Source organism: Pinus tabuliformis, chromosome 3_1 (genome assembly GCF_031772625.1).
Source record: "Pinus tabuliformis cultivar Carrire ecotype Pingquan chromosome 3_1, CPIR1, whole genome shotgun sequence".
Classification (NCBI taxonomy): Eukaryota; Viridiplantae; Streptophyta; class Pinopsida; order Pinales; family Pinaceae; genus Pinus; species Pinus tabuliformis.
The window spans coordinates 993,484,636-993,499,233 of NC_142301.1; the positions used below are offsets into that span (position 1 = coordinate 993,484,636).

General features: G+C 36.3%; 2 protein-coding genes across 2 annotated transcripts; both read left to right on the forward strand.

The window, feature by feature from the left end:
- The first annotated feature begins 2,492 nt into the window (after positions 1-2,492).
- On the forward strand, positions 2,493-7,945 carry LOC149191211 (uncharacterized). Its single transcript, XM_089410687.1, has 7 exons — positions 2,493-2,636; positions 2,710-2,786; positions 3,089-3,156; positions 4,430-4,485; positions 5,432-5,472; positions 5,563-5,663; positions 7,797-7,945. The coding sequence occupies exons 1-7, from the start codon at positions 2,493-2,495 to the stop codon at positions 7,943-7,945; spliced, it is 636 nt and encodes a 211-aa protein (XP_089266813.1).
- Positions 7,946-9,775: 1,830 nt separating this feature from the next.
- LOC149191212 (small ribosomal subunit protein uS17z-like) lies at positions 9,776-14,332 on the forward strand. Its single transcript, XM_089410688.1, has 6 exons — positions 9,776-9,819; positions 11,591-11,696; positions 12,680-12,740; positions 13,822-13,966; positions 14,056-14,145; positions 14,239-14,332. Exons 1-6 carry the CDS (start codon positions 9,776-9,778, stop codon positions 14,330-14,332), a joined length of 540 nt encoding a protein of 179 aa, XP_089266814.1.
- The last annotated feature ends 266 nt before the right edge of the window (positions 14,333-14,598 follow it).

Here is a 14,598-nt window from a genome sequence, read left to right on the forward strand (position 1 = left end):
CAACTCCTTTAACTCCACAATCAACTCCACCAAACTCAACCACATGAATTCTAACTGAAGTCTTGTATGCAGTAGCTCAACTGACCCACAAGGAAAGCGTATTTCCTTCTGACAGCTACATGTGCCACATCTGTAACTCAAATTGAAGTTCTCCAAGAGGATAAGATACTGTTTATAGTCCAAATATTATTATGAGACAATAATATTCGACTGTTCTATTTTTAGCTTGGCAGTCTAAAAATAGAAACCACCCATATGTCTAAAAATAGAAGTTCATCTATTTTTACCAACATGACCAATCATCCACAAATAGCATCCTGCAACTCATAGACCATGATCCATATGTCTAAAAATACACTTTGCGCCAAAAATTGCCTGCGGGCCCACTTAGTGAAGGGGACTTCTTTCCACTAAGCTCCATCATCTTGTTGCATTCTCAACATTATTATAGTTATATATTTAGGAATATTAGGAGTAATAATAAATCCATACTATTATTAATTTTAATAATCCATACATCTATTAATAGATTACTATTAACATATTAACTTAAATATGTTAACATTTTACTCGATTATTATTATTAATATTCCCTAGATTTATTATTTTTTAACACACATATAGTTAACTAATAAACATGACTAACATAAAAGTATTAAAATAAATATTCATATATAGCATTTCATAAGATTATCATTTTAGACATTAATGGCATTCAAAACATTAAAAAAATTATTATATTAATAATATTGATATTGAATAATTATTTATCTAATAATATTATTATAATTAAACATTTTTATCAAATATAATATTAGTCGTTGTCCCTATCTCTTTGTCTAGTCCAGTGAGCTAGTCAAATTTAGTCGTTTCATGGTCAAACATAGCCATTGGTGTAGTCTAGTTACCTAGTATGATATAGTAGTTTCCTAGTCAAACCTAGCTATTGGAAGATCTGCTCTCCCTATTTAACATGCAGCCATGATCTGATTCTTCAACTTGTCCTGACGATGAACCACACTCGTTGGTCTAGTTACCCAATCTAATATAGTTGTTTGCTAGTCAAACCTAACCGTTGGAAGATCTACTCTCCCTATTTAACATGCAACCATCATCTAATTCTTCAACTTGTCGTGACGATGAACCACACTCGTTGGTTCGAAACGCGTCGACAAATGTAACATTATGTGATTTACGTAGAAAAATCTTCTCATAAAACTTGATATAGATCATAGAAGCCTCAATTCAACAATTTCATTATTTATATTGAAAAATAAATATTTATCTTTCAAAATAAAAGAAATACAATTTACATTGGTAAATATTAAATTAATAGTAATTAACAAATCCATAAATTTCTTCGTAGAAAGAACACAGAACACAGAAATATATGAAAAAATAATTACACACTATCTAGTTAAATCCATTTTAAAACAAGCCATGCAATAGAAAATTTTTTTAATAGTTATGTAATAGAAAATGTTTTTAATAGCTATTATTTCATTGATAGCCTAAATTGTGAAGAATTATCACTACCTCAACTCTTTGAAATACGAAGGGGCAACATAAAATAGTGAAGAGCTACCACTGCCTTAGTATATTGAATTTATTTCAAATTGTCCTTTTCCCAAATAGAGATTCAAATGGTTCTCAATAAAGGGGGAATTTATTCTTTTAAATATGACTAACCAACTAAATGTTAGGTATAGATATGCATGAATTCAATAATAACTATCCATTGATGCAACTTTGCTCATTTTACATTCTACTCCATTGACTATAATTATTATTGTTGTTGCAATTTTATTGGTTGTACAACTCCGTTAGCAATAACTATTAGGAGTAGTGACTTTTGGGCAAATTTGACAAACTGATTTTTATGCATTTTTGGGCAAATTTATGCATTTTACCTGAAATTTGTTTTGAATTTGAATGGCACAGCTAGCGGAGGCTCTTTTCTCTCCAACATTAGGCTTTCCCAAACAACCAAAGACTAGTTTTGCAAACATTCGGCTTCCCCAATGGTCTCTCCCGATATGAATGCACCATTCGCTATGGTGCTAGATCATGCACACCAAACCTTGGTCATGGAAAGATTGGTTTCATTATTTATGATGAGGATGATAACTTTGTTGTGGAGAGTTTTAGCGCATACGTTAATGTTTGCTTCAGACTAAGCAAAAATGCTTCTGATTACAAAGCCCTCATCGCTGGTCTTCAACATGCTCTCTGGCTCGACATCACCCACATCACAGCCCTTGGACATTGTAAGGTCTATAGCCAACAAGTAATAAGTCCTCTCATCTCTTTCGCTCTTTAGAATTAATATATTCGGATTGCATTTTAAGGGGAAATTGTTTTCTTTCATGGGGTTCATTATATCTTGTGGACGTGAAAAGTAATTTGACCACGACAATTATCTCGTACTGGACCGTAGAAAACTCTGATAACATGTGCTCCCTGAATGGCATTTTCCGCAGAAAGGGCACTAAATGAGTGATTTCCATGATACTGCCTGGATTGGGATTGCAAGGTCCCATTTCACCATCTCTTGGAATTTGTCATTATCACGCACTCTGAATCTTTCTCAGAATAATTTCATTCGAAGAATTCCAATGGAGTTTGGCCAGTTGAAGGTGTGGGGAGTACTCGACCTCAGCTATAATTTGTGCTGTGGTTATATTCCGAAAACTGTGTGTAATTGTACAGGAGTTTGGCCAGTTGAAGGTGTCGGGAGTACTCGACCTCAGCTATAATTTGCGTTGTGGTTATATTCCGAAAACTGTGTAATTGTACAACGGCAATGAATCCAACTCTCAATTAAAAAACCTGATAAGAAGTATACCAACATAATTCGGTCAGCTAGTCCAGATGGAACAACTCCGCATGGAAAACATTAGTCTTAGCAAAAATATTCAAAATTATATTATGGAGCTGAGATGCTCCATTTGTATTAATATAATTACGCCGTAAGGTGTTTCCCTTTGAAATGAATTGCCCCAGCCGCCACCGTGTCCTATTGTTGACCGTGGATTTGTGGTGTTAGACGATTGAATGAATTGTGATCGTTGATCCAACACTGATCCAGAACTGAACGGTTAATGAGAAAGTGGGACGGACGCACCGCCAGCGAGCCATTCGTTTTGCAGCTGACAAGTGCTTGGCTCGCCCTGCCAACAAGGGCTCTGCCTAGACTCTAGCTCTAAACCACCGCCTCATGTGCAAAAAAACACCATCAGGATGAAGAGCAGAAGAAATCCTCCCAGAAAAATGAAATCGGCATCTTTCCATCGAAAATGTTAGTAACTTCTCAGGTAGGAGCGGGAGCGGCCGAGGCCTTGAAATGTGAAGTTAGAAGTCTTGAATTCCTGTAGGCATGGCAGAACAGGTATTCCAGCTCTATTCCTTGAAGGATTTTTATGGTTTGTTTTATGTATTTTGGATTTTTTAGGGTTTCCGCGGAAGAACAAGCGAGTTTCTGGAGTGAAGAAGATTTTGGTTTATTGAGCTCTTTCAGATTCATGTCGTTTTATGGTAGCTGTTGTTTTTCTTACATTTGTTTGGCCCACAATATCCAGTTTTTATTAGGAAAACCCTTCTTTTTCATCCTGTCTCTCTTCCTATGAAAAACGTGGGATTGGGGCTTAAGCTATTTGCAGCGGTTTTGTTTTGTATGACTCTAGCGCTGATCAAGGTGACATACATTGCAATTACCAGCTATTTCGCATTGAACTGCTGTCTGCCCTATTTAGAAAGTGAGAAGGTTCCGTTGTTTGTGGACAACATTCTGCATAGTCCCTCGTTCTGGCTATATGCAATAAGGCAAGGATCCAGGGCTTTAGTCGTTGGGGCATTCACTCCCTGCTGAGATTTTCTGAGACAGATTTGATCTTTCTGTGACAAGAATTCGGCCTTCCTAAGGCACAAATTCCATCATCCCTAAGGCTGTGTTTAAGGACAAGACAGAGGCTATTTGAGGACGAGACAGAAGCTGGTTAAGAACGACGCTAAGGCTGTTTCTGAGGAGAATTTTGAAGCTGAATTTGTAAGACATAGCCTGTTGAAAACGATCTCCAAGTTGTTGATCATGCTCAATTTTTGCTAACGTTTAAGGCCTAATTAGGGCTGCAGTAGCAAGCCATTAAATCACTGTCAAAGCGACCTGATTAGGGCGACTCTGTGAAGCAAGATCGGTCCTGTCACAGAAGCAAGATCTAGGGCTGCTTTGGCTGCATAAAGAATGTCTTGTTAAGGCACAGAAGAAGGTCTAATCAGGAAGCCTCTTGAAGCATTTGTAAGGGTTAATTTGGGCCTGTTTGAAGGAACAAGATAAATTGCATGGTACAACAGTTCAGGGTCGGATTAGAGGTTTGACAAGAATTCGGCCTTCCTAAGGCACAAATTCCATCATCCCTAAGGCTGTGTTAAGGACAAGACAGAGGCTATTTGAGGACGAGACAGAAGCTGGTTAAGAACGACGCTAAGGTACGATGGCTTGTTGATATGAGTATGTGTAGATGAATAAGAGTTCTTACATAGGCTACTATTAGATCAGACTGCAAAGGTTTACTTGGTGTTGCATATAGCATTGTGGTGGATATGCTACTGTATGTGCTGAGTGTTGTGGTTAGAGATTATCTCCTGAGGTTATGTTTCAAAGAAATCTGAAGGTTCAATGTTCCTAAGATTTGTATGCAGTAGAGGGAATTTAATGGTACCATGCATAGCTGTGTGTATGTATTGCAGAGTTTTAATTGAGTACCTAAAGTGCCGAGTAAGCTACTGGATTATTGAGCTAGGGCTTGGGCTTCATAAGGTGATTTCGTCTCTCGCTGGAAACCCTTGTTACTCAACAATAGTAGATTCAACAACCATACGAATTTTAGAGTAAAGTGTTGTAGAATATAATGAGTATGTTCCAACAACTTCTCACCACTCAATAGTAAGAACTCTAAGATACCCTGCAACACCAACTACAACCTTAATCCAATATATCCATAAGTATCCCCATCGCCCAACAACCTTTAATATTGGACATAAATAGTTTCATCTATAAATTTGATGAAGCCTTTAATGGGGACATAAATAGGTTCATCTGAAAATTTTATGAAAAATCTCATGGGAATTGTATGCATGTGATGCAAGTGAGCTAATGTATCTAACCCCTGCAACACCAAGTTATATGTAATATTGGGATACGCTCTCCGATCATCCATTCTATTATTCTATTGCTATGCTCAAATATTGGTAGATGGGTTTATTTATAAAAAAGCAAGCCCTTTTAATAGAAGCCAAACGCCTTTTTCCAATATTCTATGCCACTCCGAAGCTTGTATTTGTGGGTGAACAGTGAAAACGTTGTTGTTAGTATTGTCATTGTTATCAACTAATGGGACATCTTTGATACAAATTCCTTGTATTGTTTTCATAGACTGAGAGAGCTTTTCTAAAGCAACCAAAAGTCTTTCTCAGGTAATCACATTGCAGTATTATTTGATTTTATTTCATGTTTAGAATCTTTTGATTTGCTTCTCTTTTGATCCTTAATTTATATTGTTGCAGTTCTGAGAAGTCTGGGAAGGGGAAATGTCCTGGAAAAGGTGGCAACAGGTTTGGGAAGAATGTGGGTCTTGGCTTCAAGACCCCCAAAGAAGCTATTCAAGGTATGGTGATTAAATTCTGGGCAGATTTGATTATTGCGATATATTTTGTTTGTATATATTATTGTGCATTTAATTGTTGTTTCTATTAAATTATCCATTTGAATGCCAAAATGCTTCCTTGTAGCAAGGTTGCACGAGTAAGAAGACACACCAGGTATAGAAATGGTGTAGTTGTTATGAATTCCCAAAATATTGTTTGTTAGTATGGGGGTATGGTTGAATGAACTCATAATGGTTGAGATCATATCTGCTCTACCAACAACATATATTTTGGGAACTCGATGGGACAAGAATACTTGATTGTGGCAACGAACATCTTGTGACTATCTTAGTGCTACCCATTACTTGGAGACATTTTAGTTTCCTATGTGGGCATCGACCATCTTGGTGTTTCTTCTGAGAAGACTGAAGCTGCATGCCACGTGCATGCAAGGAAATTACCATGATTCCACCCATAAGACTGAAAATTATCACCGTCTGGAAAGCAGGGATCCTGGTGCCATTTGAAATGTCTTTGTGCTTGCCAATTTAAATGTAACTTACTTGATCCATGTGTATTGGACTCTGGAGAAAATTCTAACACTGCCTTTTAGTTGTTTCCCATAAATACATTTGAGGTTGAAATACATTTTAAGTCTTCATATTTAAGACTGAAAATTGACTCCATCATGATAAAAACACAATTAAACCTGTAAACAAAAGCCCTTTATAATTTAGTATAGACTGGAACAGACTTCTTATGCCCAATACGTGCATCAATCACTTACCAGGCTTACACTATGCTGTAGATCTTCAACTATCAATCCATATGAATTAATTGAATGCAGAATCACATTTTTTTCTTATTGTTTACCAGAATATATAGTGTCTGTGAAGTCAGGGAAGTAGCTGCTGTGATTCAAAAATAGCTATATGATGAATCATCCAAATTGATAAAATAAAAAGCCTTTTTGTAGGATGTTTTTAATTCTTTGAACACACGTTCTGCAGGTCTCTGTAGCTGAAGAGCCCCTGTTTAGTAAGAACGTTAGTGGTAAAAGTAGCATGCCAGGTATGGAACTGCTTTTTGAGTACCAAATTCTAATAGTATAAGTAATGATGCAACAGTCTTGTCTAAAGATTTTACAATATATCTTGTGTTCTAAGACACATTTTGAGCATTTTCAAAGAATATAGGAACTCTCTTCATCATAGGTTTGCCAACAAAACCAACTTGCAACAATTTTATCTCTTGCGTTTACAATATATCTTGTGTTCTAAGACACCTTTTGAGCATTTTCAAAGAAAGTAGGAACTTCCTCCATCATAGGTTTGCCAACAGAACCAACTTCTACTATCTGGTCAATCAGTGCCAAGGCAATTAATTAAATTCACTACCAGCAGGGAACTTAGCAAGAAATCATCAACTGCAAAGATAACCCCATGCTTGCCCTGTATCAGCTGTGGCCAACAAACAATCATTCCAGATGCAGGAAAATCATCTGCGGGGTTACTGTCATAAAAATAATACGGACTCGGTTTTCACTTTTAATTATTTCTTTACAGAGAAAGATGGTATTCTTTACAGACTCGATTTTCGCTTTTAATTATTTCTTTACAGAGAAAGATGGTATTCTTTACAGACTCCGTTTTGCATATCCAATCTTACCTGAAAGATTCAAAGCTTTGGAACTAATTTCAAGAAGCTATGATACTCGGTGCTGAGAGGCAGTTGAATGATCATTGCCCTACTGTTTTTATTTTTAATATTATCTATATGCACTGATTAATTTTTTTCTTTTTCCTTCATCGTTAACATATGATAATAAAAGAAAAATTAAGAATCTTAAGAATAATCAAGATGTCATTCTTATGATTAGTTTTCCTTTTTTCTTGATTCTGATACATGAGCTAGAAGTTGTGCAATCATCTTGGTTTTATTTATTTATTTATTATTTTATTTTTATCTATAATTTTTATTTTGGTCTTTTGGTTTCCACTGATTCGTGCAAATATTTTTTGATTGGTGCATATTATTTTATATTGCTGCAGTCTTTCTCAACTAGATTGTCAATACACGTATTTGTCCGTTATATGTTTTTGGGTCTTTCTCCATTGGATTGTGTGAACTAGGTTTTCTTGTTTTTTATGTAGGGACCTACATCGACAAGAAGTGCCCATTCACTGGTACTGTTTCAATAAGAGGTCTTATATTAGCTGGAACATGTTACAGTGCTAAAATGACACAGACAATTATTGTCTGTAGGGACTATCTCCATTTTGTCAAGAAATATCAGAGGTAACTGGAGAACATTATAGTGAATTGCAATTATATTTGTATATAGTTCCATTTAAGTAGTAATTTTTGAATGTCTGCATACTTAACAAATACGAAAAGAGACATTCGAACATACCAGCCCATATTTCACCCTGTTTCCGTGTCAAAGAAGGGGATCATGTTATCATTGGGAAATGCAGGTAAATCTATTTATGGGAATATCCACTTAAACCTGTGACTCTTTTTTTTGTTTTTATTGGTTGTTAACATTTTATATGATTTGCTTGTATCAGGCCCTTGTCCAAGACTGTAAGGTTTAATGTTCTGAAGGTGATTCCTGGACTCGAGCTTTGAACCTCAGCCTCATGCGCAAAAAAAAGACCATCACGATGATGAAGCAGAAGAAATCCTCCCTCATAATGCTGGCGAGAAAAATGAAATCGGCATCTTTCCATCGAAAATGTTGTAACTTCTAAGGTAGAAGCGGGAGCGGCCGAGGCCTTGAAATGCGAAGTTAAAAGTCTTGAATTCCTACAGCCATGGCAGAATAGGTATTGCAGCTCTATTCCTTCAAGGCGTTTTATGGTTTGTTTTATGTATTTTGGATTTTTTAGGGTTTCCACGGAAGAACAAGCGAGTTTTTGGAGTAGAGAAGATTTTGGTTTATTGAGCTCTTTCGGATTCATGTCGTTTTATGGTAGCTGCTGTTTTTCTTACATTTGTTTGGCCCACAATATCTAGTTTTTATTAAGGAAACCCTTCTTTTTCATCCTGTCTCTCTTCCTATTAAAAACGCGGGATTGTGGTTTAAGCTATTTGTAGCGGTCTTGTTTTGTATGACTCTAGCGCTGATCAAGGTGACATACATTGCAATTACCAGTTATTTCGCATTGAACTGCTGTCTGCCCTATTTAGAAAGTGAGAAGGTTGCGTTGTTTGTGGACAACATTCTGCACAGTCCCTCGTTCTGGCTATATGCAATAAGGCAAGGATCCAGGGCTTTAGTCGTTGGGGCATTCACTCCCTGCTGAGATTCGCTTAAAATAGGGCTAATGTAGGGATTTGTTTCGTTGGCAAAGTTTTGTATGGTGTTTGTTTTTGTGTGGAATGGTTCAATGCATTGATTAATGGCCCAGATTTGATAAGTGTTTACTGGTTAGACCCTCAGTAATCTGGGGTGTAGAATGGCCAAAAGCTATTTTTGGTCCCTTGTTAGTTTGGCTTGTAAGATTCACGTTAGACTGTTTGGTCCTTATTTGGAAACTTTTGGAAATAACATAAATTCGTAGACAAAGTTTCCATGATGCCAACTTTATTAGGATCTTGTTAATAATAGAAACAAGATATTCCAATGTGTTGGTGCCTTGCGCTGGTCTTTTTTTCTCCAGTTGTCTTACGAACGGCCAGCTCAGGATTTGCCCAAGACTTTTAATTTTTTTAAACAATGGGGATTTGAGTTTAGACTTTAGTACTTTAATCAAACAGGGTTCTTGATTTTGTCATGATTCTTTTGCGTTTTTGGAGTTGCAAGCTCATGTTAAAGCTATTGATCTCAATGCAGGGTATGGGTATATACCGTGCAACAACAAGTTCTGAGGCCAATATTGGCCTGGTCTGAGGCCTACTGAGGCACTGTTTTGGCCCCCTTCCTGAAGCCATTTTCTGAGTTCCGAAGTGAAATCCAAACCCTATCCTGAGGCACAGTTTGAGGACTATCTCGCAGCGTTTTCTGAGACAGATTTGATCTTTCTGTGACAAGAATTCGGCCTTCCTAAAGCACAAATTCCATCATCCCTAAGGCTGTGTTAAGGACAAGACAGAGGCTATTTGAGGATGAGACAGAAGCTGGTTAAGAATGACGATAAGGCTGTTTCTGAGGAGAATTTTGAAGCTGAATTTGTAAGACATAGCCTGTTGAAAACAAGCTCCAAGTTGTTGATCGTGATCAATTTTTGCTAACGTTTAAGGCCTAATTAGGGCTGCAGTAGCAAGCCATTAAATCACTGTCAAAGCGACCTGATTAGGGCGAGTCTCAGTGAAGAAAGATCGGTCTTGTCACAGAAGAAAAATCTAGGGCTGCTTTGGCTGCATAAAGAATGTCTTGTTAAGGCACAGAAGAAGGTCTAATCAGGAAGCCTCTTGAAGCATTTGTAAGGGTTAATTTGGGCCTGTTTGAAGGAACAAGATAAACTGCATGGTACAATAGTTCAGGGTCGGATTAGAGGTTTGATAAATATCATCAAGAAGACTATTTTAAGTGTCAATCTTGAGGAAGGGCAAAAGTTAGTAGCATTTTTTGTATAGGAAAGTAATCAAATTCTGATTAGTGTCAAGGCTAAGTCTTAATGATTGTTGTCTACTCATGAATTGCTAAAATATGTCCAAAACTGCAAGAAGGAATGAAGTACAAAATTGCCGAGATGACAGGACTGCTAAAAGTATATGAGACTCCTTGACGTGCATGGTGTATCTCCTAGTTGCTGATGTCATGCAATATGGTCATGAAAAGATAGTGGAGCCAGTACATGTTGATTGTCTGAGATGCACCCAGAACGTGTGTGGTCTTGATTGACTGCTAAGGTACGATGGCTTGTTGATATGAGTATGTTTAGATGAATAAGAGTTCTTACATAGGCTACTATTAGATCAGACTGCAAAGGTTTACTTGGTGTTGCATATAGCATTGTGGTGGATATGTTACTGTATGTGCTGAGTGTTATGGTTAGAGATTATCTACTGAGGTTATGTTTCAGAGAAATCTGAAGGTTCAATGGTCCTAAGATTTGTATGCAGTAGAGGGCATTTAAAGGTACCATGCATAGCTGTGTGTATGTATTGCAGAGTTTTAATTGAGTACCTAAAGTGCCGAGTAAGCTACTGGATTGTTGAGCTAGGGCTTGGGCTTCATAAGGTGATTTTGTCTCTTGCTGGCAGCCCTTGTTACTCAACAATAGTAGATTCAACAACAATATGAATTTTAGAGTAAATTTTTGTAGAATATAATGAGTATGTTCCAACAACTTCTCACCACTCAATAGTAAGAACTCTAAGATACCCTGCAACACCAACTACAACCTTAATCCAATATATCCATAAGTATCCCCATCGCCCAACAACCTTTAATATTGGACATAAATAGTTTCATCTATAAAGTTGATGAAGCCTTTAATGGGGACATAAATAGGTTCATCTGAAAATTTTATGAAAATTCTCATGGGAACTGTATGCATGTGATGCAAGTGAGCTAATGTATCTAACCCCTGCAACACCAAGTTATATGTAATATTGGGATAGGCTCTCCGATCATCCATTCTATTATTCTATCACTATGCTCAAATATTGGTAGATGGGTTTATTTATAAAAAAGCAGTTAACCATAACAAGCCCTTTTAATAGAAGCCAAACGCCTTTTTGCAATATTCTATGCCACTCTGAAGCTTGTATTTGTGGGTGAACAGTGAAAACGTTGTTGTTAATATTGTCATTGTTATCAAGTCATGGGACATCTCTGATACAAATTCCTTGTATTGTTTTCATAGACTGAGAGAACTTTTCTAAAGCAACCAAAAGTCTTTCTCAGGTAATCATATTGCAGTATTATTTGATTTTATTTCATGTTTAGAATCTTTTGATTTTCTTCTCTTTTGATCCTTAATTTATATTGTTGCAGTTCTGAGAAGTCTGGGAAGGGGAAACGTCCTGGAAAAGGTGGCAACAGGTTTGGGAAGAATGCGGGTCTTGGCTTCAAGACCCCCAAAGAAGCTATTCAAGGTATGGTGATTAAATTCTGGGCAGATTTGATTATTGCGATATATTTTGTTTGTATATATTATTGTGCATTTAATTGTTGTTTCTATTAAATTATCCATTTGAATGCCAAAATGCTTCCTTGTAGCAAGGTTGCACGAGTAAGAAGACACACCAGGTATAGAAATGGTGTAGTTGTTATGAATTCCCAAAATATTGTTTGTTAGTATGGGGGTATGGTTGAATGAACGCATAATGGTTGAGATCATATCTGCTCTACTAACAACATATATTGGGAACTCGATGGGACAAGAATGCTTGATTGTGGTAACGAACATCTTGTGACTATCTTAGTGCTACCCATTACTTGGAGACATTTTAGTTTCCTATGTGGGCATTGACCATCTTGGTGTTTCTCCCGAGAAGACTGAAGCTGCATGCCACCTGCATGCAAGGAAATTACCATGATTCCACCCATAAGACTGAAAATTATTACCGTCTGGAAAGCAGGGATCCTGGTGCCATTTGAAATGTCTTTGTGCTTGCCAATTTAAATGTAACTTACTTGATCCATGTGTATTGGACTCTGGAGAAAATTCTAACACTGCCTTTTAGTTGTTTCCCATAAATACATTTGAGGTTGAAATACATTTTAAGTCTTCATATTTAAGACTGAAAATTGACTCCATCATGATAAAAACACAATTAAACCTGTCAACAAGAGCCCTTTATAATTTAGTATAGACTGGAACAGACTTCTCATGCCCAATACGTGCATTAATCACTTACAAGGCTCACACTATGCTGTAGATCTTCAACTATCAATCTATATGAAATAATTGAATGCAGAATCACATTTATTTCTTATTGCTTACCAGAATATATAGTGTCTGTGAAGTCAGGGAAGTAGTTGCTGTGATTCAAAAATAGCTATATGATGAATCATCCAAATTGATAAAATAAAAAGCCTTTTTGTAGGATGTTTTGAATTCTTTGAACACACGTTCTGTAGGTCTCTGTAGCTGAAGAGCCCCTGTTTGGTAAGAACGTTAGTGGTAAAAGTAGCATGCCAGGTATGGAAGTGCTTTTTGAGTACCAAATTCTAATAGCATAAGTAATGATGCAACAGTCTTGTCTAAAGCTTTTACAATATATCTTTTGTTCTAAGACACCTTTTGAGCATTTTCAAAGAAGATAGGAACTCTCTTCATCATAGGTTTGCCAACAAAACCAACTTGCAACAATTTTATCTCTTGCGTTTACAATATATCTTGTGTTCTAGGGCACCTTTTGAGCATTTTCAAAGAAAGTAGGAACTCCCTCCATCATAGGTTTGCCAACAGAACCAACTTCTACTATCTGGTCAATCAGTGCCAAGGCAATTAATTAAATTCACTACTAGCAGGGAACTTAGCAAGAAATCATCAACTGCAAAGATAACCCCATGCTTGCCCTGTACAGTTGTGGCCAACAAACAATCATTCCAGATGCAGGAAAACCATCTGCGGGGTTACTGTCATAAAAATAATACGGACTCGGTTTTCACTTTTAATTATTTCTTGACAGAGAAATATGGTATTCTTTATAGACTCGATTTTCTCTTTTAATTATTTCTTTACAGAGAAAGATGGTATTCTTTACAGACTCCGTTTTGCATATCTGATCTTACCTGAAAGATTCAAAGCTTTGGAACTAATTTCAAGAAGCTATGATACTCGGTGCTGAGAGGCAGTTGAATGATCATTGCCCTACTGTTTTTATTTTTAATATTATCTATATGCACTGATTAATTTTTTTCTTTTTCCTTCATCGTTAACATATGATAATAAAAGCAAAATTAAGAATCTTAAGAATAATCAAGATGTCATTCTTATGATTAGGTTTCGTTTTTTCTTGATTCTGATACATGAACTAGAAGTTGTGCAATCATCTTGGTTTTATTTATTTATTTATTATTTTATTTTTATCTATAATTTTTATTTTGGTCTTTTGGTTTCCACTGATTCGTGCAAATATTTTCTGATTGGTGCATATTATTTTATATTGCTGCAGTCTTTCTCAACTAGATTGTCAATACACGCATTTGTCCGTTATATGTTTTTGGGTCTTTCTCCACTTGATTGTGTGAACTAGGTTTTCTTGGTTTTTATGTAGGGACCTACATCGACAAGAAGTGCCCATTCACTAGTACTGTTTCAATAAGAGGTCGTATATTAGCTGGAACATGTTACAGTGCTAAAATGACACGGACAATTATTTTCTGTAGGGACTATCTCCATTTTGTCAAGAAATATCAGAGGTAACTAGAGAACATTATAGTGAATTGCAATTATATTTGTATACAGTTCCATTTAAGTAGTAATTTTTGAATGTCTGCATACTTAACAGATATGAAACGAGACATTCGAACATACCAGCCCATATTTCACCCTGTTTCTGTGTCAAAGAAGGGGATCATGTTATCATTGGGCAATGCAGGTAAATCTGTTTATAGGAATATCCACTAAAACCTGTGATTCTTTTTTGTGTTTTTATTGGTTGTTAACATTTTATATGATTTGCTTGTATCAGGCCCTTGTCCAAGACTGTAAGGTTTAATGTTCTAAAGGTGATTCCTTCGGGTTCTAGCAGTGGTTCTGCAAAGAAAGCCTTCACTGCAATATGAATCCTTTTTTTTTTCTTCCATTAAGTGTGATAGAGTGGGCTTCTACAGAGTTGAGGGTTACTTACTATTTTATCATTTGGTCAAAATTAATTTTGTTAGTTTAATCCTTCTTTTGGTTACTATGTTGCATTTTGAAAAAGATGTACGGCGCATGTTTACTCTTTGGTGGTTGAAAGTCCACCGTTCTTGGATACTTTTGTTTTGGTTTTAGCATCCAGTAAACCTTTGAAGGCATATTCTTCGAATATATATATTTTCCAATAGCC